Genomic DNA, 26151 nt, shown 5'->3' on the forward strand with positions numbered 1-26151 from the left:
AGTTACTTTATTATTTACGTTTATTATTATTCAGTGCCGATTAATGCTATATATAATATTATTATTTAAAATAAATAAAACATAAAGCAACAATGTTGTAAAAGGTAGAATAAAAGTGACGATTTAAAAAAGATGGTCTGGTGTGTGTGTGGAACGAGTTTCCGTACCAAGAACAGCTCGTTTTAAATAGGATGTTTCTCTTTCGGTTGATGTTGTGATCTTCGATGTCGTATGCAATGCATATTATTGTATTTTAGTATTACATAGTTTGTTGTGGGGTAAAGATGCAGAAGGGCATTAAAATAGTTTTTTGTATCATTATCATAGTTTATATTCAGGTCATGTCATGGTACTTAATAAGAGACTGGATTGGCTGAGAGAAACAAAATACTCGAATATGTTTTTGCGTGTGTTTGCTGCCAAAATGGCCTGAGCGCGCCATATCTGTAAGACTTTTATTTTGCCTGAATTTAGCTCTAGACAGGGGGCGTGTTCGCGACGCGTCTGGGCATTTAATTCAGTGCGTTATAAAATAATCTTACAAGATTATTATGGTTTCAGTGGTTTACATTAACCTCTGAAACACAGTATTAAGCATCTAATGACCGTTTTTGTCTCCAATTAAACGACGTTTGTAGAAGCTCATCGACACAGAATTCAGCAGCGCATCTAACACGCCCCTCTCTGAACAATCAGACAGTATGGGATATTTAAAACTAATCGAGATCGAAAATTTCAAATCATATAAAGGACGCCAAATAATAGGACCGTTTCACAAGTTTACAGCAATAATTGGGCCAAATGGATCAGGTAAGTGTTTTCTCATCATGTTCTGATGCAGCGCAGTGCCTGCATCGCTGCTGCTCAGCTCTAATAACGTGCAAAGCTGTATTAACGCTGTATTAACATAAATCCAGCTATAGCTATTTGTTTCTGTTTCTGGCGTATAAATGAATTACTTTTCCTTTTTTATCAACGTCTGTCACGTTTATGCCTAGTGGTTGTTTTTTATTGCCACGTATTTCTGCCATTCTATTATATTCAGCAGGTCCCATCTAAACGTCTTAGAAATGTAAAGATTAGTCAAATAATAATGTGCATTCAAAATGTACTTCGCTATTAATTTAAATGATAACTAATATACCTTGCTAATATTAACCATGGCCTTGCTAAAAAATGTATATACATAGAAAAGAATATAGAGAAAATAAAGACCAAAAACATTAATAAAAACTTTTTAAATAAATTTGTCTCTTTTGAAATTTCTGTTAATCAAAATATCTTGAAAATATTCCACATAATATTATGCATTTTTTTATTATGCATCATGTATTGATAACACAGCATTATTGATAACATTAACACACACACACACACACACACACACACACACACACACACACACACACACACACACACATATATATATATATATATATATATATATATATATATATATATATATACAACAGTTCTGTCTGGTTCTCAAATCTGATTGGCTGATAGCCGTGCAATAATCTGCAGTATCAGAACTCCTACAGCCTCTTTACCCTTTGTGTATTACTCCGCCCACATACAGCCAGCAAAAAGCAGACACGACAGATATAAAGTTTAAAAGATGCAATGCACGCTCAACTGTTTAACTGTCAGCTTATGATTTGAATCCGAAAGAAAGTAGTTCCTCATACAAAAGGGTTTTTGAGACTCTCCATGTTTGATTTTGTTTTTATATACACAATTATGCCGTCAAACTGTTGTATAAACGCAATATCACACTCGTAGCAGTGCGATATGGCTGTATATCTGCACTGGTGGGGGCACCAGTGCCGATATACAGCCATATCGCACTGCTACTCGTGTGAGATATATATATATATATATATATATATATATATATATATATATATATATATATATATATATATAAATATATATATATATATATATATATATATATATATATATATATATATATAACATTGAATTGTTAAAATATATGTATAATAATTATATTGATGTAATAAATAAAAATTACTATATACACAATTTAAAAAACATGCTAAAAACAAAGCAAACATATTTTTGCTACACTAACACTATTGGATGCTCCAATCAGGATTTTTGTAGCTGATACCAAGTACCGATTTCTTTGTTTTAGTGACCAGTCAATATCGAGTACTGATTCTGATGATTCAGACCAAAGTGGAGATCTTTCCCTACCAAAGAGAATAAATGACGGATGCTGTATATAATCCCTTTAACATGTCTCTAATAACCATTTAGTGTGGAAATGTCATGGTCAGAAGCAGCTTCACAGAAAATAATAGATAAAAACAGATTTAAAATATATAAGAAAAATCACTAAGAAAGCAATTTGGAAACATTGCAAATGATGGAAGAACAATTCAATATGTCCCAATAAAGTTTAGAGTGCATATTTAAAGTTTCACAACAAGTTAAAATGCACACATATAAATCCATTACTTCGTTACTAAAAGGAAATAAGCATATAAACTACTTTTATGTAAACATTTATTACAATAAGTTATATTATTAAATATTCAAGTTAAAAATAATTTAAGCGTTTTTTTTTTTTGTATTATTTCCAACAAGGTTTTAATCAATGTTCAATATTTATGAAAACATAGAATTTTCAGTTCTTACATGTAAAAAGATTTCAGTTCTTATATGTCCTGTGCTTGTACACTTGTAAACAAACACTTGTAATCGGTTCATGAGATCGGCCAGATCAGCGAGTACCGATCAAGTCTTCAAATGTGATTATCAGCCTAAACCCATCTCTGGCCGATCGATCGGTGCATCCCTACCAACCACTGTTTGTTTGTGTTAAGTCTGTGATTATACATATGGTAAATCGTATAACAAAAAGTTATTATAATTTTACATAACAAAGCCACGATTAAATTATAATTAATATAGATTGTCAGTATTAGGTAATAAAAATACAATTGCTCATTGTTTATTTATGTATGTTAGGTGCTCAGTAGTGTCAACAAATATTGTGTATATAAATAATAAAATGTATTGTTCATTGCTAGTTCTTACTAACCAATGTCTTGTAAAAAATCTCCCAAAAAAAGTTGCTCTTTATTCAAGTTCTGGTGTCCCTCAATTAATTACGAAGCATTTTGTACTTATTTACTTATTCACTTAGACAAAAGCCTAAGTAAAGATAAAATATATAAATTATGTGGAAAAATGTATGCCACCAACACTAATTTCAAAATGACTGTTTTCTAGGGAAGTCCAACCTAATGGACGCCATCAGTTTTGTATTAGCTGAAAAGACCAGTAACTTACGTGTTAAAACCCTGAAGGATCTCATCCATGGAGCACCAGTGGGAAAACCAGCAGCAAACCGTGCCTTCGTGAGCATGGTGTATTGCGAGGACAATGGGGAGGAATGCACTTTCACACGGGCCATCATTGGTAAATGTCAGACCTAAAACAATTAAATGACTTACTTTTAATCAGTGGACCCCCCAAAAACTACAATAATAAATCTTATATTGTTTTACTGAGCTGTTTGTTAGTTCTATGATTCATTTTTACTTTTTGACACTCACTAATTGTATTTTCAGGTTCTTCATCAGAGTACCGAATCAACAGTAAAGTGGTCGGGCTTTCAGATTACAGTGAGGAACTGGAGAAACTGGGTATACTTATTAAGGCCAGAAACTTTCTTGTATTCCAGGTATATATGCACAAGACAACCTGTGTTTACAACATCATTGATAATATCTCATCTGTTAAAGCAGTGTAATAGATTTCGTCTGCCTTTTTTGTTGTGTAGGGTGCAGTAGAGTCTATAGCCATGAAGAATCCTAAAGAGAGGACAGCTTTGTTTGAGGAAATCTCCCGTTCTGGTGAACTGGCCCAGGAATATGACCGCAGAAAGAAAGAGATGGTGAAGGCAGAAGAGGACACACAGTTCAGCTATCACCGTAAGAAGAACATTGCAGCAGAGCGCAAAGAAGCCAAGCAGGAAAAAGAGGAGGTCAGCTACTTTCTGATAGTTATTATTACACAATCCATGCATTATTGTTTAAATGTTTTGCTCTTTGTTCAGGCGGAGAGGTACCAGAGACTGAAGGATGAGGTTGTCAGGGCTCATGTTCAGCTACAGCTCTTTAAACTCTACCATAATGAGGAGGAGATCGAGAAACTGAACCGAGAGTTGTCTCAACGCAACCGTGAGATTGATAAAGACAGAAAGAAGATGGATCATGTGGAGGAAGAGCTTAAGGACAAGAAGAAAGAGCTTGGAAGAATGATGAGAGATCAGCAGAATGTGGAGAAGGAGATAAAGTGGGTGATTCTCTATAGTTGAAAATAACACACATATATGCAGAAATATTCATTTATTTTCCTTCGGCTTGAACCCTTTATTAATCAGGGGTCACCACTGCGAATGAACCGCCAACTTATCTAGTATATGTTTTACGCAGTAATGTAATGTAATGTGTGTATTTATATAGCGCATTTATTGTGTATGGCCGTACACCCAAAGCGCTTCACAATCATGAGGGGGGGTCTCTCCACACCACCACCAGTGTGCAGCATCCACTTGGATGATGCGACGGCAGCCACAGGACAACGGCGCCAGTGCGCTCACCACACACCAGCTATTGGTGGAGTGGAGGGACAGTGATAGAGCCAATTCGGTGGAAGGGGATGATTGGGAGGCCATGATCGTAAGGGCCGATAGAGGGACTTTGGCCAGGACACCGGGGTTACACCCCTGCTCTTTCACGAGAAGTGCCATGGGATTTTTAATGACCGCAGAGAGTCAGGACCTCGGTTTAACGTCTCATCCGAAAGACGGCGCCCACTGACAGTATAGTGTCCCCTTCACTTTTACTGGGGCATTAGGACTCACACAGACCACAGGTTGAGCGCCCCCTGCTGGCCTCACTAACACCACTGCCAACAGCAACCTAGTGTTCCCTAGTGGCCTCTCATCCAGGTACTAACCAGGCTCAGCCCTGCTTAGCTTCAGTGAGTAACCGGTCTTGGGCTGCAGGGTGATATGGCAGTGTATGCCCTTCCAGCTGAAACCCAGTACTGGGAAACACCCATACACTCTTGCATTCACACACATACACTTTTGTCAATTTCATTCATTTATTTTCTTTTCGGCTTAGTCCCTTAATTAATCTGTAGTCGCCACAGCGGAATGAACCGCCAACTTATCCAGCATATGTTTTACGCAGCGGATACCCTTCCAGCCGCAACCCATCCCTGGGAAACATCCCCACACACATTCACACACACTCATACACTGTGGTCCATTTTAGCTGTGGGGGAAACTGGAGCACCCTTAGGAAACCCACGCGAACACGGGGAGAACATGCAAACTCCAGAAATGCCAACTGACACAGATGGGGCTTGAACCAGCGACCTTATTGCTGTAAGGCGACAATGCTAATCATTGAGCCACTGTGCCTCCCCCTCACAATTATACATTTTCTAAACACTTTGGAATTGAAAACATTGATATTGTGTAAAACACATATAATCTTGACACTTATATTACACCACCTTATTTTTATTTTGACCAATTGTATTTACTATTTATAGTTATGTGTGTAAAACTTAATATTTGTTTTATAGTGAACTACTAATGACATTTCTTTAAAATTTTAAATAAAAATGTTTTTCAATTAGAGCATAAAATCACGATGGGTCAGTTTTATTAAATTATGCACAATCACCAACTTTGATAAACATCTTAGACGCTCATTCAGCGTACTTTTAGACCAAAATAATATGGATTACATTTTGCCTAAATCTCCAACATAGTCTCATTCTGAAAATGTATCCCTATATACATTTCTGGACCTCACAAATTATGTAGCCTGAAGTATGTATGGCTGCATTTCGTCTTTAAAACAAATGCTACAGGGTGGTATGACGCCGTTCCTTTTCTCGCTTATGAGCTGACTGCCTAACTTCGTAAAGATGGCTTTCCCGCTGTTGCCAGTTTGTCCAGAGGCTTGCTGCATATATCAGAGAATTTGAGATGCAGAGTTGACCGTGACAATGGGGTTGAATTTCGGTGAAGAATGGTAAGCAGGTAAGATAAAAACAAAAGCTGCCACAAGGGCTTTTCTTTTTCTGGATTGCTTTTGAAAACACTGTCGGTTGGGTTTAGGGAAATGGGTGGGCGTTGGTTAATCAGTGCTTTTAAAAAACTATTGGTTGGGTTTAAGTCAGTCAGTCAGTCAACAGTGACCTCTGGTGGATTAATGCAAGAAGAGCAGGTGCAAATGGTACTCACAAGAGAAAATTTGAGATCTCAGAAAGTGTACAGAGTAGATTTGCAAACTAAAAACTGCAAAAAAAAATGTAGTTCCTGGAACTTATTTGGCACTCTCCAGAAATGTATACAGGGGTAATCAGAATGAGCCTGGGTTGTAAATCTCATCTAAACCAAATCTTGCTCATTTTGCTTGTATCCTATTATCATCTTTACCTGAACCCAGCATAGCAGAAACATCAGCAAATATAAACTAATTACAATCACAAACAGGTTGCAAATCCCTGCGGAACTCCATATGTAACAATTAGTACTAAAGAATCCTGTCCGTTTCAGCTGTCTGAATTTTTCCAGTTAAATAAGAGTTACATGTTCAATTAAGTTAGTGTTACATTCAGAGTTACAATCACTCAAAACATGATTGTTACAGTTTGCTAAAGAAATCCTTATTTAACCTCCACCAGAGAGAAAGATGCTGAGCTGAACCAGAAACGGCCACAGTATATCAAGGCCAAGGAGAACACAGCCCATAAAATTAAGAAGCTGGAGGTGGCCAGAAAGTCCTTGCAGAATGCCCAGAAGATGTACAAGAAGCGTAAGGCGGACATCGAGGAACTGGACCGTGAGCAAGGGGCTGTGGAGATGTCAAGGCAGGAGTTTGAGGAGCGGATGGAAGAAGAGGCACAGAGTCAAGGCCAAGATCTGACACTGGAGGAGAACCAGGTCAGTCTATGTTAATTGCTTGATGTACTACATGAAAAACGAGGCATACAGCTTTCATTTTACACTTATACTGTTATTTCAGGTAAAACAGTATCACAGGCTGAAGGAGGAGGCTAGTAAGCGGGCAGCTACTTTGGCACAGGAGCTGGAGAAGTTTAACAGGGACCAAAAGGCTGACCAGGATAGACTTGATTTGGAGGAGAGGAAGAAAATTGAGACTGAGGTACAGTGAGAAATTAATCATATTTTTTGTGCCTTTGATTGGCTGATTTATCATGTTATGTTTTTGATTAAACTACAGGCCAAAATAAAGCAGAAGATCCGAGAGATTGAAGAAAACCAGAAGCGTATTGAAAAGCTGGAGGACTATATTGCAACCAGCAGGTATTTTAGTGAACATTATAAAATGTCTTCAAAAAATCAGCAAGGTTTTCTTGATATAAGAATAGTTCCTTTATGGCCATCTGTATATTTATACAATATATAGAAAAGAAACAACATATAATATAGCCTAATACAATATATAAATATTATTTTATTCAGTGAGTATACATTAAAAAGTAAAAATAAAGACAAAAAGTAATCATAAAGACTTTATTAATCAAAGAATCTTGAAAAAAAAATCTGCAAAATAATTTTAAGAAAATCCAAAAATATTTAACTGTTTTCATTATTGATAATGATAAAAATGGTTCAAATTATTAAAAAAATGGGCCAAACTAACTAATTTCTGAAGGATCATTTTATATAATAAATATATGAAAATGTTAATTCTTTTTATTTCAAATGTTATTTTGGCAGTTCATCCACTGTGGCAACCCCTGATTAAGGGACTAAGGCGAAGGAAAATTAATAAATGTTATTTAAAATATTACTGCAGTGTTTTTTTCATATTCGGTGGATGTATGTATGTATGTTTGTATGTATATATATACAGTTAAAGTCCGAATTATTAGCCCCCCTGAATTATTTGCGCCCCTGTATATTTTTCCCCAATTTCTGTTTAACGGAGGGAAGATTGTTTCAGCACATTTCTAAGCACAATAGTTTTAAAAACTTATTTCTATTAACTGATTTATTTTATCTTTGTCATGATGACAGTAAATAATATTTAACTTGATATTTTTCAAGAGACTTCTATACAGCTTAAAGTGACATTTAAAGGCTTCACTAGGTTAATAAGGTGGACTAGGCAGGTTAGCGTAATTAGGCGAGTTATTGTATAACGACTGTTTGTTCTGAAGATTATGGAAAAATAAATTAGCTTAAAGGGACTAATAATTTTGTCCCAAAAATGGGTTTTAAAAAATTAAAAACTTTCTCCAGAAGAAAAAATATTATCAGACAAACTGTGAAAATTTCCTTGCTCTGTTCAAAATCATTTGGGAAAAATTTAAAAGAGAAAAAAAAAATCAAAAGGGGGCTAATAATTCTGACTTCAACTGTGTGTGTGTGTGTGTGTGTATGTATATATATACACACACACACACACACACACACACGCACACATACATATATATACACATATATATATATATGTGTGTGTGTTTGTGTGTGTATTTATATAAACTAAAACACAAAATATAAAAGAAAACTTATTTTTTTTTAATTTATACATTAAACATTTATAGTTAAACATTAATAATTATATTGACGTAATAAATAATTATTGCTATACTTCAGGGTTCAAAGCTAAGGATTTTTTCTAGTGGTTAAAATTTTACTTGCTCTGCCAAAGGTTATAATGAACCCACCAAAAAAAAAAGCTTAAAAAAGTTAATGGCTATTTCTTAGCCACATATTTTAAATTTGTCAAAAGCAAAACAAAACTAATACATACACTTTTTATGCACCGTAACTTTTCTTTAAATACAACCGACAATTTAAAAAACTACATTTGTGATATATATATATTTCCATAGGTGAAAATGTGCACTTTAATTTTGAAATCCACAAACACCGCCACCAAATATAAGTCAGAGAGGTAAGACTGTCTCATTCATAGCCTCATTTCAGGAATCAAGTTGTGTAAAAATCTATGTATTGAACTAATCAATATTGAAAATTACGCTGGCTAAAATTCTGCATTATAAGCTTAAATTATAGAGAGAAGTAACACATGAAGCACGAATGCAGTCAGATCATGAAGCAGATCAATGTTGATCTTTTGAGGTGCAGAATTGAACAAAACAATTGGCCCATTACAAAATATTAGAAGTTTCAAATATGGAAAAAATATCAGATGATAGTTTCTGCCAATGATCCTAATGAATGAACAGCACTTGGAAATATTTCAGCATGCTTTTACTTTCGTATTCGACATGAAATGCACATTTATTAGTAGGAATGATGACATCCCGCCCTACTCATCATTCTTTCTTCATATAGGTGTATATATGACTATTACACAACCATAATACACTGTGATATAGCCTGGTTCCATTAGTTTGTTGGATCATTTTGTTTTCTCACTACAATCGATCTTCTCCAGAGTTTGTTTTAATCGAGCCGAGACTACCTCATTCAGGCGATTTTGGAACGGTTGATTTGGCACGGATCCGAGCTTGATTGCAGGATTCACATATGCAAAATGAACCACGCTAACTGGGCAAATGAGATTCCGAAACAAACGTCTAGGTGTGAAAGCACGCTGTTTGCATGCAATTGACAGTCACAAACCAAATTAACTGCTGACATGGCAACACTGGCTCGATCGGGCCAGTAATCATCCCAAGTGTTTCGCACACTGGCCCCGGGCCATCAGGCAGCCCTTATTGTCAAGGCCTGATACTTTTTTTATTAATATGTGTATTTATTTCATGCATCATACCTAACTGTAAAGCACAGCTGCTTGTGACTTGCTGATTTACACTCTTTTGTTTCTTCATTCAGTTTCATGGAATGAAAAACTTTGATTTATACCCATTATTTCATTATTTTTACCATTTCTTTTTCCAGACAGTCTCTGGATGAACAGAGGCGTATGGAGGAGGAATTGACTGAGGAAGTGGAGCTGGCCAAAAGAAGGATTGATGAGATAAACATGGAGTTAAACCAAGTAATAAAACACACATTAACTCCTGATCTCAGGTACATAACTTCACCAAGATTGTATTTTCATGGCTGGGATGATTCTGTTTACAGGTGATGGAGCAACTTGGAGATGCTCGCATTGACAGGCAGGAAAACAGCCGTCAGCAGCGCAAAGCTGAAATTATGGAGAGCATTAAACGGCTCTACCCTGGCTCAGTGGTGAGTGTTTTCAATTTAAATATTCAAGTTAAGCTAGTAAATCTCTCACAGAGAGCTTTCACTTTTTATTTTTTTATCTGCAAGCAAATCCAATTTAAAGTGCTCATATAATGCTAGAATATGTGCACATGAATGTAAGGTAAGAAAAACAAAATATATACAAAGCACTTAAATTATTTATAGTATGCAATCTATGAATCATTATAGAATCTTGTAATATTTTCTAACAATACTTGAAATGGTTGGTTCTTTATTTCGTTTTATCAAAATCTGTTTCTTGAAAGCATACTCTGCTCTGATTGGTTAAAGAGCCAAGTTTTTTGTGATTGCTCTTCTACCTATAGCACATGTTGGACATAAACTACCTATTACCATATCTGAATTTCAGCTCTTGAGGCTTTTGCAGATTTTATAAACACTGTATCATTTCAATTATATCTGTACCAATTGCTGTTTTAAGTGCATGCAATGTGGATTTGTTTTTTACAACTTCTCAACACAAACCAAACTTCTCCAGCCGTCAGGCTCAACTACAGTGTTTGAGATTCGTAGAAGACATTGTTGGCAGTAATAAACACCATAGACTAGTATTATACAATTTTGTCACAAACCTATGTAGGCTTGTGCTGGAAGGATAATTGGAATTACTGACAACTTATTTCAGGCTGTTCTGGCAGAATCTGTTCTCTCTTTTTAAGCCCCTTTCACACATACAGACCTTTAAGAAAAATTGACGGCAATTTTTCAGTAAGGTCTGTATGTATGAACAAACCCTTTTTGAAAATAACGGTAAATTGGTTCCAGCAATTGTCTGGAAAGACAAGTTGTAACATTATCGGTAATTTGCCGGAATGCTGCGTTGTGTGAACGTAGAAGGAAAACTGCAGAAAAGAGTGCGTTCACATCTTGAGCGCGCTGACGTGAGACGTCTAATCCAGCCAATCAGAATATTCAGATGCATTCACATCCATGCTGTTTATGAAAATAAAAGCCTTGAAATATTTTTCCAGACACATTTAGCTGCTAGATGTTAGTCAAATAACGTATCTGTTTCATCTTAATGCCAACTGTGTAAATTATTGATAAAATACTAACGAAAAGCCATTGTTTGTTTACCTTCAAGCTTTGCTTCCTTCAGTTGCTTGACACGTGTGCACGTGAAGCAGCCGGTGAACGCCAGCACACAAACATATTATGTACATCTCAACATGTGAAAGTGTTCCTTAATATGTTTTCATCGACTTTGTGCAAAAAACATGCCATCCACAGAGTTTGTAATGTAGTCAAATGGTTACAAATACAAGTGCAGCTGTTTAGAGGTCAATTCTAATTAATGATGTCAGAATTCACTGTTATTTTCACTGTTATTTTAATGTGTGAATAGTCTTTTCCGCGAAAATTCTGTAATGTCCTTGCCTGTGTAAACAGTGCTTTATTAAATTTACCAGTAAAGGGGTTCCGGAAATTTTCCAGATATTTATTGGTATCACTGTGTGAAAGGAGCTATAGACACAATAACTGCATTTATCATGCCCTGTGATCTTTGAAACTTTGCAGACATTTTAGATTCACAGGCAGCTACATAACACACTACATATTAAGTATGCCTTGTCTACAAAAAAGCAAAATAGGGGTACTCTAAGTCTTCATTTTTGTCTTTGTCTGAAAACTACAAAAAAAATAGTTGTTCTACTACATTTTGCACAATCACCAAACGTGATAGACATCTTAAACATTATTCAGTTTACTTTTAGACCCAAATATTGTAGATTTGGTTTTGCTTAAACATAATAAGACAATATATATATATATATATATATATATATATATATATATATATATATATATATATATATATATATATATATATATAATTCAGTGTCTTATAGAGCTTTTCACCTAATTTCACCTGTCTTCTACCAACATCCTTATCTGAAACCAGCAAAGCAGAATCATCAGCAAATTAAAAAAACAAGTATCAATCACAAACAGCTTGCATGTCATTTATCTGTTATAACAAAAAGGGGCCCAAGACAGTTCTTTGCAGAACTCTATTAGTAAGAGTAGTTGCTAAAGAATTCATAATTATATCTTTGTCGGAACAGTATGGCAGACTGATTGACTTATGCCAGCCAACCCAGAAGAAATACCAGATTGCTGTGACCAAAGTTTTGGGAAAAAACATGGATGCCATCATTGTGGACTCTGAGAAAACCGGCAGAGATTGCATCCAGTATATTAAAGAGCAAAGAGGAGAACCTGAGACCTTTCTACCCCTGGACTATTTGGAGGTACAGACAGATTACATGAACAATTCATGAGTTGTGGTTTGAGTTTTCTATCTAGGACACTGTAACGCTTTGAGCAGCCAGTAGACTTTATTCCATTGCTTGTCTTTCTCCAGGTGAAACCTACAGATGAGAAACTGAGAGAGCTTCGGGGGGCAAAGCTGGTGATTGACGTGATCCGCTACGAGCCCCCACACATAAAGAAAGCCCTTCAGTATGCCTGTGGCAATGCTTTAGTGTGTGAAAATGTGGAGGACGCTCGTAGAATTGCCTTTGGAGGACCATACCGCCATAAGGTTTAAATTTGTAGTAAATATTGTATGTCAAGCTCATATTATAAGATTTAATTTTCATTTACAATGTATATTTCCCCTCTACAGACTGTGGCCTTGGATGGCACTCTCTTCCAAAAGTCAGGTGTGATCTCTGGAGGAGCTAGTGACCTAAAAGCCAAGGCTCGGCGCTGGGATGAGAAAGCTGTGGACAAACTTAAGGAAAAGAAAGAGAAACTGACAGAAGAATTGAAGGTGGCATACAAAAGAGAAACAAGCTAAATTTACACACATTTTCATTTAAAGATTAACTTGGCTATATAACTATATATAATTATATTTATTTATTAATATATAGTGAGTGTATGTATGTGGTATGTGTGTGTATATATATATATATATATATATATATATATATATATATATATATATATATATATATATATATTTTTTTTTTTTTTTTTTTTTTTTTTATTAAACCGGTGTCGCCACAGCGGAATGTACTACCAACTTATACAGCACATATTTATGCAGCGGATGCCCTTCCAGCCGCAACCCATCCCTGGGAAACATCCACACACACACACACACATACACTACGGACAATTTAGCTTACCCAATTCACTGTGGACTGTGGGGGAAACCGGAGCACCCAGAGGAAACCCACGCGAATGCAGGGAGAACATGCAAACTCCACACAGAAACGCCTACTGAGCCAAGGTTCGAACCAGCGACCTTCTTGCTGTGAGGCATTTTTCTTGCTGAGAGACAGCACTACCTACTGCGCCACTGCATCGCCATATATATAATTTATTATTTTCTTTTTTTTAAGTAGACAAAACAAAATAGAAGAATAGAATGTTAGTGATATAGGAGGTCAAGTGCAGGGTACAGAGTAAGTTTAGCAGTGAGTTGATCTGAGCCTGCTTAAATGCTGTAGGGAAGATACTAGTGAGAAGGGATATGTTAATGACATAAATGAGTGCAGGTACTGTACAGCTGAAGGTGAAATAACTTGAAGGTGGTGAACTAGAATATGATAGAGCAGACAAGTTGTGAGTTGTTTGGAAAAAATTAGCTCAATTAGCTTTTCATTTACTATGTTTTCTTGAAATCAGCTATGCCTAGTGATAATAATAATAAAAACAATTATTATTATAATAATAATTTAGTAGTAACTATTATTATATAGTGGTAATCAGTATTTATTTTTAATAATGTTTTATGTAATTTGTATAATTTGCTAGATTTTTATTTGTATGCTTTTGTGGAAATAAAATAACTTGACAGTCTTTTTTAAAATCAAGCTGGCTTTTACATCTCTCGTGTTTGTCTCTTCAGGAACAAATGAAGGCAAAGAGGAAGGAGGCAGAGCTCAGACAGGTCCAGTCTCAGGCTCACGGACTGCAGATGAGACTAAAATACTCTCAGAGTGATCTGGAACAGACAAAAACCCGCCACCTCTCTCTGAACATGCAGGTGCACAATACAAGAAATGCTTCTCTCAAGAAATATAGAAAATTGGATTAAAAACAAAGGCATCTGAGTTACAGTGCATTTTTCAAAATGCATGTATGTCTTTGTAGGAGAAATCAAAGTTGGAGAGCGAGCTGGCAAATTTTGGTCCACGAATCAATGACATCAAACGAATCATCCAATCACGAGAGAGGGACATAACACAGCTAAGAGATCGTATGAACCTGGTAACACTTTTAAAATGCCAAGTCATAAATAAGTCATATATTTTGCTATTCACCCAGATTATTGATTTTCTAATCATTATTACTTGCCATGGTCATTCGTAGGTAGAGGATGAGGTCTTTTTTGAATTCTGCAAAGAGATCGGTGTGCGAAATATCAGAGAGTTTGAAGAGGAAAAAGTGAAGAGGCAAAACGAGATTGCCAAAAAACGGTACATTTATTAACAACAATAATTACAGTAGAAAGTCAATATTATTAGCCATAATTCCCAAATTATGTTTAACATAGCAATAATTTTTTTACAGTATTTCCAATAATATTTTTTCTTTAGTGAAAGTCTTATTTGTTTTATTTTGTCTAGAATAAAAGCAGTTTTTAATTTCTTTAAAAACATTTTAGTCATAATTTTTTGTATCGATTGTCTACAGAACAAACAATCATTATTAAATGCCTAATTAACCTAGTTAAGCCTTAAAATGTCACTTTAAGCTGAATGCAACTATCTTAAAAATGTTTTAGTCAAATGTTATGTATTGTCATTATGGCAAAGATAAAAGAAATCAGTTATTTGAAATGAGTTATTAAAACTGTTATGTTCAGAAATGTGTTGAAAAAAACTCTTTCTGTTAAAAAGAATTGAGGAAAAAAAGTATACGGGTTAATAATTCAGGAGGACTTATAGACTTCAACTGTATTTACTAACTACTATGGTCTAACTTGTATGATATTTCAATTCTAGGTTAGAGTTTGAGACCCAAAAGACCCGCCTGGCCATTCAGTTGGATTATGAGAAGAACCAGTTGAAGGAGGACCAGGAGAAAGTCATGATGTGGGAGCAGACTGTGAAGAAGGATGAGAACGAAATTGAAAGACTTAAAAAGGTGAAGGAGAGCAAAGAAAGCATAGTAGTGAAAACTTTTAGCATAAAAAAATAACACCAGTAGCTTATGTTGTCCCTCACCCCTCAGGAGGAACACAGGCACATGAAGATCATTGATGAGACTATGGCTCAGCTACAGGACCTGAAGAACCAGCATCTCACTAAGAAAGGAGAAGTTAATGACAAGAACCGAGAGATGGAGGAGATCCGCAAGAAACTGGGCTCGGCCAACAAGTGAGACACATTCTTTTTTTTATTTCTAGAATAGAGTTTGAGATTAAATTCTTTAAACAAATGGTGGCTTATTGATTTAAAAATTGAAACAATGATTTATAATTTATCATTTATACATGTTTATTTTTTAAATGACTAAAATAATAATATTGTTGTTTAGAGATTTTATTTATTTATGTAGAAAATGACAGTTGGACAGAAAAACAATTGTTTTATCACTTTAAAATAGCAATATTGTGTTTATAATAAAATATAAACAAGTCTAAAATATGGCTTTAAATGACCTTTTTTTTTAATTTTGAAGAAATATCATCAGTAGTTTACCGGATATATACAGAAATTACCAAAACATTACTTGGAAAACACATAATTACATATTGTAATTTTCAAGTGGTCTCTTGATGTTCGTATAGCTTTTTATAAATAAAATTATTTTTGTTAATAAACATTTTATAAAAATCAAAATGTAAAATAATTTTGCTTAATACCGATCATAAAAAGCATGGGCGGCATGGTGGCTTAGTGGTTAGCACTGTTGCCTCAGGTCGCTGGTCTGGCAGTCCTAGCTGGGTCAGTTGGCTTTTCTGTGTGGAGTTTGCATGTGCTCCCTGTCTCCCCGTTTTTTTCAATCCGGTTGCTTTGGTTTCTCAAACAGTTCAAAGACATGCGCTATAGGTGAATAGGATAAACAAAATTGGCCTTAGTGTATAAATATGTGTATAAATTAAAGAGTGTGTGGGTGTTTCCCAGTGCTGAAATGGCATCCGCTGCATAAAACATTTGCTGGAATATTTGGCAGTTCATTCATGTGTGGTGACTCCTGACAAACAATTCAATGAACCTTTATTTGTTTAACGTATTTACAATGTAAATTGTGTCAAAGCAGCTTCACATAGAAGAACATAGCAAATTGAAACGGTGTCAGTTCAGTTTTCAGTGTTTAAGTTCAGTTTAGTTTAGCCCAGTTCAGTGTGGTTAATAATCACTATTGAGAGTCCAAACACTGAAGAGCAAATCCATCGATGCACAGCTCTACAGATCCAGAACCATGCAAGCCAGTGGCGACTGCGGCGAGGAAAAAAACTCCACCAATTTGCGAAAGTGAAGAATTAAAAAACCTTGAGAGAAACCAGGCTCAGTTGGGCATGACAAACAAGAAACTAAGCCAAAGGAAAATTAATGAATTTATTTTTTACATCTGAAATATTCAGCAATTATTGACGTCTGTGAGCTTGATCTCAGATGTAAAAAAAAAAAAAAAAACATTTGTAAACTCCACACTCTATTGGATCCATTACAGATGTATTTGTCCTGTAATGGATAATTTAAAGTTTAGAATAAATAATGTTTATCTTGAAACTATAATTTCAGTAAAATTTTGTATTCTATTTTACATTCCTTTTCTGTTCTGAATACTTGACTTTAAATGATTTGTTATGGATGGTCAGAAACTAAAATGCATGTTATTTGTAACTGTTTTAATTCTACTGGTAGTATATTACTTTATTTGTCAATTAAATTATTCAGTGTATCTTATAGTCAAGTGCGACATATTTCCCAGAAAACGTTATATTGCATGTTTATGTTATATTAGAGAGCTGACCCAGCTGCAGAAGGAAGTAACCGCCATTGAGACCAAACTGGAACAGAAACGCAGTGACCGACACAACTTACTGCAAGCCTGCAAGATGCAGGACATCAAACTGCCCCTCAAATCAGGGACAATGGATGACATCAGCCAGGGAGAGGTATAGATAATAATCACATACATATTCTTTTCTGCATATAAAATCCTATACACTCATGATATACACTGATGTGTCTACAAAGGGAGGCTCACAAGTTGAGGATGCGATTAGCAGCCCAAAGGCATCAAGTTCGGTTCATGCCAAAGAGGCCCTTATTGAGATTGACTACAGCAACCTGAATGAAGACCTCAAGGTAATTTAAATATATTACAGTATGCAGCGTTATTCATTTGCAGCTTAACAAACAATCTGGTATAAAGTGATGTAAACTCTGCTATAGGATGCTCTGTCAGAAGACGAAATCAAGGGAGAGATGAACACCCTCCAGCAGAGGCTGAACGAGCAGCAGAGTATCCTGCAGAGAATCAGCGCTCCCAACATGAAGGCCATGGAGAAACTGGAGAGCGTCAGAGACAAGTTTCAGGAGACCAGTGATGGTGAGCCCAAAAAAAAATGTTGAGCCGTGACCTTCACAACTGTGCTAAAAGCTGAGTCTGTTGTTTTCTACATTTTTGACTCCAAAGCCTCAAATTGGCTAAAACAAGATTATAAGGCCTCCCTTGTATGATATAAAAGTCTATAATTTTTTTAATAATGTGCTTTCGAAACAGAAGTGTTTAAGAATTCTTATTAATGAATTAAAAGTGGTAAAGGTTGAGTCATTATTTCTTAACTAAATTCAAGTGATTAAATTCAGTATTTCTGAAAGTTCCAAATACTCAACTTTAAGTATAAGGCTAATGCATTTACATGACTTGTCCACATATTAATGATAATTGCATACATTTTTTAAAATACTATTAGGCTAGGGGGGAAATATTACTAAATGGCATGATAAAAAGAACACATTTGTGGTATAAGACTTCCAAAAATACCCCCTTCAGTCGACAACCAAACATTCACACTCAATTGATGGTGATAAATATATTTATTTATGTTAGAAAAAGAGTAAGGAGCATATCTTCAAGGTGGCTATGGGCCAAAATAAGTAACAAAAGAAAACTACCAAAAGAAAAGAAACTAAATTACCTATAAATATCCAAAGAAAACTACAGGAAGCTTACAGTGCACCCGGAAAGTATTCATATAGCTTCACTTTTTCCACATTTGTTTATGTTACAGCCTTATTCTAAAATGTATTAAATTCATTTATTTCCTCAATTCTACACACAATACCCCATAATGACAATGTGAAAAAAATATTTTTTGAAATTATTCCAAATTTATAAAAAAAAAAAAAATGTATGTACACAGCAAAAAATAACAAAATGTGGAAAAAGTGAAGCGCTATGAATACTTTCTGGACGCACTGTACAACACTTCCTGAATACAAACAAATTTGAACTAACTGTCAAAATAAATAGACAGGCCACCCCTTAACATTCATTTGATTTTTAAAGGTCTTTTCAAGCTCCCAAACATGTACATATTGACAGTCTCTGTGTTAAAATAAGACAAAACGTTTGGACATCAGCCAGAGAGGTGAAATACAGGAGCTCTTAATCCCACAACAGTTACTTTAGAATTGAGCACCCCGAGTGCTACCGACAATTCCTTTTTATAGCCACCATGGCTTAATCAACATTCAATACAAATTGGACTGCATCATTGGGGAGCTTATTGGATGACAGTCAGTGCAGGAAGGAGAATAAGAAAAACAAATGCCTGGTGCAACAATATAAAAACACATTGGTCATAAAAATACCCACAAATTGCAAATAATCAGACATTTTATCTTATCTTAATGCCTTGTTCTCAATATCTTAATGGATACATAATGCACAACATACTGTAACTATCCATTACAGGAGTTCTCCATGACATTTAATGATTTGATCCAAGACTCCTGGTTCTAAAATTTAAATTAAAATTGTTAATTTACATCTTAAAATTTGTTTTATTTTGTCAAATTTAAATGATTTTAAACTATTTTGAAGATTTGCCCTAAGTGGGTCTCAACGTTTCATGTTTATCCTTTTAACATACTATATTTGGTAGCTTTAAATAAATTAATAAATCACTCATATGCTGTTGATTTGTCTTACAGAGTTTGAAGCTGCCCGGAAAAGAGCGAAGAAAGCCAAACAAGCATTTGAGCAGATCAAAAAAGAGAGGTTTGACCGATTCAATGCCTGTTTTGAGTCTGTTGCCACAAACATTGATGAGATCTACAAAGCGCTGTCACGTAACAGCAGTGCACAGGTTAATAAAACACTCTGAATACGGATCCCACTTTTCATTTTTTTTTTTATTAAACCACATTCTAGTAGGATTTCTATTTTCTTATTGTAATGGATAATGTTTTATCAGGCATTCCTTGGACCAGAGAACCCAGAAGAACCATATTTAGATGGAATCAACTACAACTGTGTGGCCCCAGGAAAGAGGTTCAGGCCCATGGATAACCTTTCAGGAGGAGAGAAGACTGTAGCAGCTTTAGCTCTCCTTTTTGCTATTCACAGGTATAACAAAGAAATGTAAAAAAAAATAAATAAATAAAAAAATAAATTATAAATAAAATAAAATTATAAAATAATTATAAATAAAAAAATATATATATTCTCACTTTAAAGATATATTTTTTACTTCTAGAGTGACCTAGCAGATTAACAAAAATAAAGCATATTTTGAAACAACTTTTACCTGCTGGACTGTCCACAACCCAAACTCTTAATAGTGGTTGACCTGGAAAGTGAGTGACGGATTTGAGTGGACCTTATTTACACTTGTGCTGCTCCAATCCCTTAAGACTTTCCTTCATCTCTCGAACACAAATTAAGATATTTTAGTTGAACCCAAGAGCCCTTATCTTCCATTTACATCAATGGTCCTGAGACATTCAGAGTCCTGAAAAGGAACCAAAAACGTTGTCAAAACATTCTATGTGACTTCAGTGGCTCAGCTGTAATCATTTGAAGCCCCAAGAACACTTTTGAGTGCTAGATAAAAAAATTAAAACGACTTCTGAAAACCCTCTGCATCAGTGCACCATTTTAAAGAAAGCTATACTTTTGCACACCATTTTGAGTTTGAGTGTATCCCTGATCTCCTCCATTTTTTACTTCGATGTATTTTCAGTCGAGTACCTGGTGTGAATAGCTCCATTAGGAACTATCGTTTTGATTTAAGGGTGTCATTGTATTATTCAAACCATTCATTCATGCTTAAAGCGTAAGTAAAGGGTCTTTTTACTCTTTTAAAAGTACCTTAAAGGGTCATTGTTTACTTTATTATACATCAATAGCATACTTAGAGTAGTCAATAAAAAATAAACTGAGTTAAGAGAACTTATTTTGACATTACAGTTTTATTCACCACATACAGATGTAGATTGGTATGTTTTACCTTCTCAAAAAATTATTTTAATTCCCTCATAGCTATAAGCCTGCACCTTTCTTTGTCCTGGATGAGATTGATGCTGCTTTGGATAATACCAACATTGGCAAGGTGTGTGTTTGTTAAACTAATGGAAACCTGTAAAATGCAAACGAGTTTATGCAACTCAACTGAATGCCATAAAATGTATTTAACTTCTTACTTTGCAGGTGGCTAACTACATAAAGGACCAGTCCGTCCAGAATTTCCAGGCCATTGTTATCTCTCTCAAAGAGGAGTTCTACACAAAAGCTGACTCTCTCATTGGAGTTTACCCTGAGGTTTGTATTTTACCAATGAACACCTATAAATCTAAACATGTCAGAAGCAGTTAACATATGTAGGTGAAATAAAACCCATTCCATCCCAGACTACAATGAACTACTTATTGTGCATCCTGCCTTAGAGATTACAGAATGACTAACTTGTTTAGAAATTTTAAATTGAAGTCTTGTTGATTTAAAAAAAAAAAAAAAAACTAATTAATTTATCATTTTAATTTATTTTACAGCAAGGAGATTGTGTCATCAGTAAGGTGCTGACCTTTGATCTTTCTCAGTATCCAGACGCCAATCCTAATCCTAATGATTAGGTTGTGATGATCTGAATGAATTAGCAGACAGCTGAGTGAATGATTAGTACCTTTTAAAACATGACTATAATCATTGATGTTGACTTTTATTTAAATGCAGAATGTAGCTATATAATGTCTTCGGTTGTATTCCTAATAGTGTGCATGATTGTGTAAGTATTACAGCAACACTCCTCTTTACAAAAAGGCTCATTTTACAACCTTCCTAGAGATAAAGTTCAGTTTTACCATTTCTTAAAACCTTTCACCAGGTCTGGCGGTTGCATTTAGCTTAGCATAGATCATTGACCAGTAGCATCTCGCTCAAAAATTAACAAACAAGTTTTAAAAATGTTCCTATTTATTTTTGAAAATAGGCTTATTTTACAACTCCCTTAGAGGTAAACAGTTGAGTTTTACCATTTTTGAACCGATCTTCAGGTCTGGTAGTAGCGCTTAGCTTAGCATAGATCATTGAATTGGATTAGACCAGGAGCATCTCGCGCAAAAATGAACAAATAAGTTTAGATAATTTTCCTAATTATTTGGTAAAATATATTTTTTTACAACTCTGCTAGAGGTAAACAGTTGAGTTTTACTATTTTACCATAGCATAGATCATTTAGAGTTACAATGTGTACTAAGACTAAGAAGTTGCTATTTTCTAGGCCAATATGGCTAGGAACTATACACCTATTCCGCTGTGTAATATCATTGCGAATTTCCTTGATCACACTGAAATGAGGGTAAAGTTCTTAGTCATACTGCATTGAAAATAGCAACATTTCATTTTACATCATTCTTAGTACACAATGTTACTACTGAAGCAGCTTTAAATAGGAAAATAAAGGAATAGGAACCTTTTTTGAAATTTTTGAGTGACATGGTAATGTTCCAATCCAATGTTTAATGATCTATGCTAAGCTTGCTAAGACTGGTTACTCCCTGAAGTCTTAGTCTGAAGCCGTACTCACACTATGTACAGTTGCCTCAAACCGGGCCAAAGCACGCTTGTCCCTCTCCCGTCTCCCCCGACGGCCCGCACTCACACTACAATCGGGCCTGGGCACGCTTATGTCATCGATGCTGCGCTGTTCAGTAGAGAAGCGCTCTCGCTCAGCACAGTGGAGATTTCTCTATTTATATCGTTTAAGTCGTTTGATATGCAGTGACATGCAGTCAAATATTTTGCCAAACAGTCCTTAGGGATGCGGTGACACGCAGTCAGATATTTCGCCGAACAGATCCGCCACTTAGCACTCATAAACAATCATAAAGTCCTCGTGCTGCAGGAATGAGGAGATTTGCTGAAGGTGCACAGCTGTTGTGCAGTGAGGGGTTTGCGTCTTTAATAAACTACGGCAGTTTGCGTTCATTGAACAGTTAGAATGATTAATAAATCCACATAAAAGTCACGTCAAGCCTTCAGTTTCGGGCTTTGGCGCGTTTTGCACTCACACTACAAGCGTACCGCGCCAAAGCCCCAGTGAACCGCGCTCAGGCCCACCTCTTCAAACCGGGCCATGGCCGGCCAAGTGAACCGTGCCTGGCCCAATTCAGCGCACTCACACTTCTCAAACGATCCAGGAAACGGGCCTGGGCACAGTTCGGATAGCAAAGTGTGAGTCTGGGCTGAGTATCTAGATGGGAGACCACATGAGAAAACGTCTTAGATGAGACGTTAAACAGAGGTCTTGACTATCTGTGGTCATTAAAAATCCTATGGCACTTCTCGTAGATAGCAAGGGTGTAACCCCCGGTGTCCTGGCCAAATTCCCTTTATCGGCCCTTACCTACTGTATCATGGCTACTCAATCATCCCCATCCACCGAATTGGCTCAATCACTGTCTCTCCACTCCGCCAATAGCTGGTGTGTGGTGAGCGCACTGGCGCTGTCGTTCTGTAGCTGCCATCCAAGTGGATGCTACACACTGGTGGTAATGTGGAGAACCCCCCCCCCCTCTCTCTCTCTCCCAACCTTATGATTGTGAGGTGCTTTGGGTGTATGGCCATACACAATAATTGCTCTATATAAATACACATTACTTACTTGCTTACAAGCAAAAAGTGCTCCCGCCTAACACGGTGATCGTCTAAAGGGATTCAACAATGGTAAAAATCAACTCCTCAATTCTAGGGGAGTTAAATAAAAAAGGGTGGGTGTTCCTTTAATATTGTTGTTGTGTTTTAATATATGTTGTTCTGTGAATATTAGATGTGTTTAAACAGCTTTTCTTGTTCTGTGTAGATCTGTGGTGTTACTAATATTGACTGCACTGTGTAGCGACAGAATATCTTAGCTGCCTTTTGTCAAGTGTGCCTTGTGAATGATCCATTCATTCAGTATAATGTGGAATAAGCAGTATTTTCTTCCTATTTCTGTCCTCATAGGTCAGTACTGTATGTTACGAGTAAAATGTAGTCAAACTCAAAATAAGCGCTTGTGTTGTGTTCATGGCACTTTCCATAAAATGGGTAGAGTATTCTTCACTAGTCAGAGATTTATATGTAATTCAAGCAAATATTTATTTAATCATTTTCACTGCAAGTAGGATAAAATCATGCTTTGGTAATTTAAAGTCCCCAAGAAATCAAAACTAACCATGTGATTTTGTTAGCTAACTTTCTAGTTTTGTGGTGAACAAATTATCTGTGCATCTCATTAAGAAAACAAAAATGTTGCCTTTCTAATATTTCATTGAAATCTGAAAATGCACTTTCTGTTTGTTCTAAAGTTAAATTGTCAGTATGTGTATTGTAGGAATTGGGCATAGCTAACATATTTAATCACGCTTCTCCAACTGTCTGTTAGGTTCTAATATCTCTAATAAAACCCCTATTCCGATCTTATTGAATGAAATGCCTACTTTACTACATCCATTCAAGTAGAAAAAACAAGCCACGCCCACTGTTGTGTCATTTAATATTCCATTTCTCTAGGAACTGCACAGGGGCGGACTGGGACAAAAATTCAGCCCTGGCACTGTAGCCACACCAGCCCACATTACCATACCACATTATCCCCATGCACGGACATGCACATTCACTACTTATATTGGTGTACAGATGGTGAAATGTTATAAGCAGTACCAAATGTAATAGATATTTAAACATTTAATGTATGTGACTGGAACAAAAACAACCTGTTTATAACAAATTTATACATACAGTAAAACATACAGTCTGTATACCCTAAATCCTACGTTATGTGCTAACTGCTAATAATGACATTTTAAAATGTACGGGAGTTCTATGCTAAGCTTACAACTGTTAAACACAGTGTAAGTTACTGTCAAAAACTGTCAGAAGTAGCGTGAATGGCGTTAAAATTACTACATTAAGTATATTTTAGAATATACTATGTTAAGTATATTTTAGTATAATGACTTAAAAGTATATTTTTAGTTTTTTTCTTACCCCCTCCTCAGCGCTACTGTCCTCCGATGCAGCAGCCAAATTTAAACCTTTCGAGAATATTTCAGTTAATTTTATGAATTTGGTAGCGTCTGATTTTACAGCCCGTTTTTGCTTTCTCAAAGCTTTTTGGCACCACCTTTTCTTTTTTACAGTTTATCTCTGATAATTAGCACTTACTGTTTGTTTGATATTCTTGCCAGATTTTAATTATGTCCGTGTAACCTCTGATTGGGTCGGATTGGGTTGGCCCATCTCAAAACCAGCCGACCGTCGCAGTTTGGGCCAAATGCTTAACATTTATTATTACTATCATCATCCTCATCACCATCATATTCACATCTTGCAAGGGATAAAATCTACCTGCATATGAAAAATAATACATACATATTTAAAAAAAACAAAATAAATAAAAAACTGATCGGCCCACATTTTTAAAAATGGTCCGGCCCTTCTGGCATTTGCCAGAATAGTCAGATGGCCAATTCCCCGCTGGAACTGCATCACAATACAAAAACATAAATAAATAAATAACGACAGCAGCTTCCGGTTCATACGAACTAAAAGTCTTAATGATGAGATTTGACTAAAATGATTACTTTACCTCATAATTATGACTTTCTATGTTTTTACGTATGTTTTAAGTATGACCTTGTGTATTATTATTATGATTTAGTATGTTATAATGTGGACTTTTTCAAATTTCATGTCAATTCGGACTTTTTAATCATAATTATGATTACTGTCTCAAAGTTAAATATTATCTAAATATTAATAATCTCTTTAGTTTATATTTTCTGTCATAATTCTTACTTTTTATATAATCAGTTTTAATATCATAATTGTGTCTTGTAATTATGACTTTTTATGATTATGTATATCATAATGTTCATAATGTTGACTTTTATATATTAGAATTGATAATTATGTCAATATTATGAGCTTAGTATGTCTTGGACATAATTCAAGTTGTCATAATTTTGACTTGATTTTGACTTTGATCATCTGAAAAATATAATCTTTGTATATTAGCTTTTTATCTCATTGTTAAGACTTAGTTAAGGTGCATCATAATTTCATCATTTTATTCTTATGGTTTTAAGTCATTATTAAGATTTACCAAAGCATGATATATCTATATTTTACATTATTAGAAAAATGCATTTGGTAAAACAAAAATTAAATGGCTAGAAAAGTTTAAATTCAGGCTTATTTAGTACCCTATTTTAGGAAAGTGCCATAAATGTTACCCTAAATGTTACATGGATGGAACAATAAAAACATACCCCAAAATACTATTCGAACTTGTATTAAATTATGGAACATAGACAACCCACATTACACATAGCTTTCCAACTTACCATTACACAGTTAACACATTAGACAATTTTCACGTGGGCTTACCCTCACTG

General features: G+C 35.3%; 1 protein-coding gene across 2 annotated transcripts; it reads left to right on the forward strand.

Moving 5' to 3' along the window:
- Nucleotides 1-478: 478 nt before the first annotated feature.
- smc1a (structural maintenance of chromosomes 1A) lies at nt 479-26037 on the forward strand. Of its 2 annotated transcripts, NM_001161631.2 has the most exon segments (27): nt 485-810; nt 3262-3450; nt 3603-3715; nt 3815-4018; nt 4091-4329; nt 6745-7003; nt 7086-7226; nt 7305-7387; nt 9962-10061; nt 10148-10255; nt 12361-12546; nt 12660-12839; nt 12924-13070; nt 14157-14294; nt 14402-14518; nt 14621-14727; nt 15256-15397; nt 15485-15630; nt 17225-17378; nt 17461-17571; nt 17659-17815; nt 19426-19580; nt 19689-19840; nt 20756-20825; nt 20924-21034; nt 21265-25740; nt 25783-26028. In NM_001161631.2, coding segments are annotated over 26 exon segments (3699 nt in total). In that variant the 5' UTR covers nt 485-701; the 3' UTR covers nt 21346-25740; nt 25783-26028.
- The last annotated feature ends 114 nt before the right edge of the window (nt 26038-26151 follow it).

This window comes from Danio rerio, chromosome 23 (assembly GCF_049306965.1).
Source record: "Danio rerio strain Tuebingen ecotype United States chromosome 23, GRCz12tu, whole genome shotgun sequence".
Lineage (NCBI taxonomy): Eukaryota > Metazoa > Chordata > Actinopteri > Cypriniformes > Danionidae > Danio > Danio rerio.

Excerpts from the sequence above, each read along its gene's own strand:
- smc1a (XM_073938518.1), top strand. The coding sequence starts at position 702 with ATGGGATATTTAAAACTAATCGAGATCGAAAATTTCAAATCATATAAA. Across the intron at positions 4,019-4,090 it reads CCAAGCAGGAAAAAGAGGAG|GCGGAGAGGTACCAGAGACT; the intron begins GTCAGCTACTTT and ends CTCTTTGTTCAG. Across the intron at positions 10,062-10,147 it reads TAAACATGGAGTTAAACCAA|GTGATGGAGCAACTTGGAGA; the intron begins GTAATAAAACAC and ends TTCTGTTTACAG.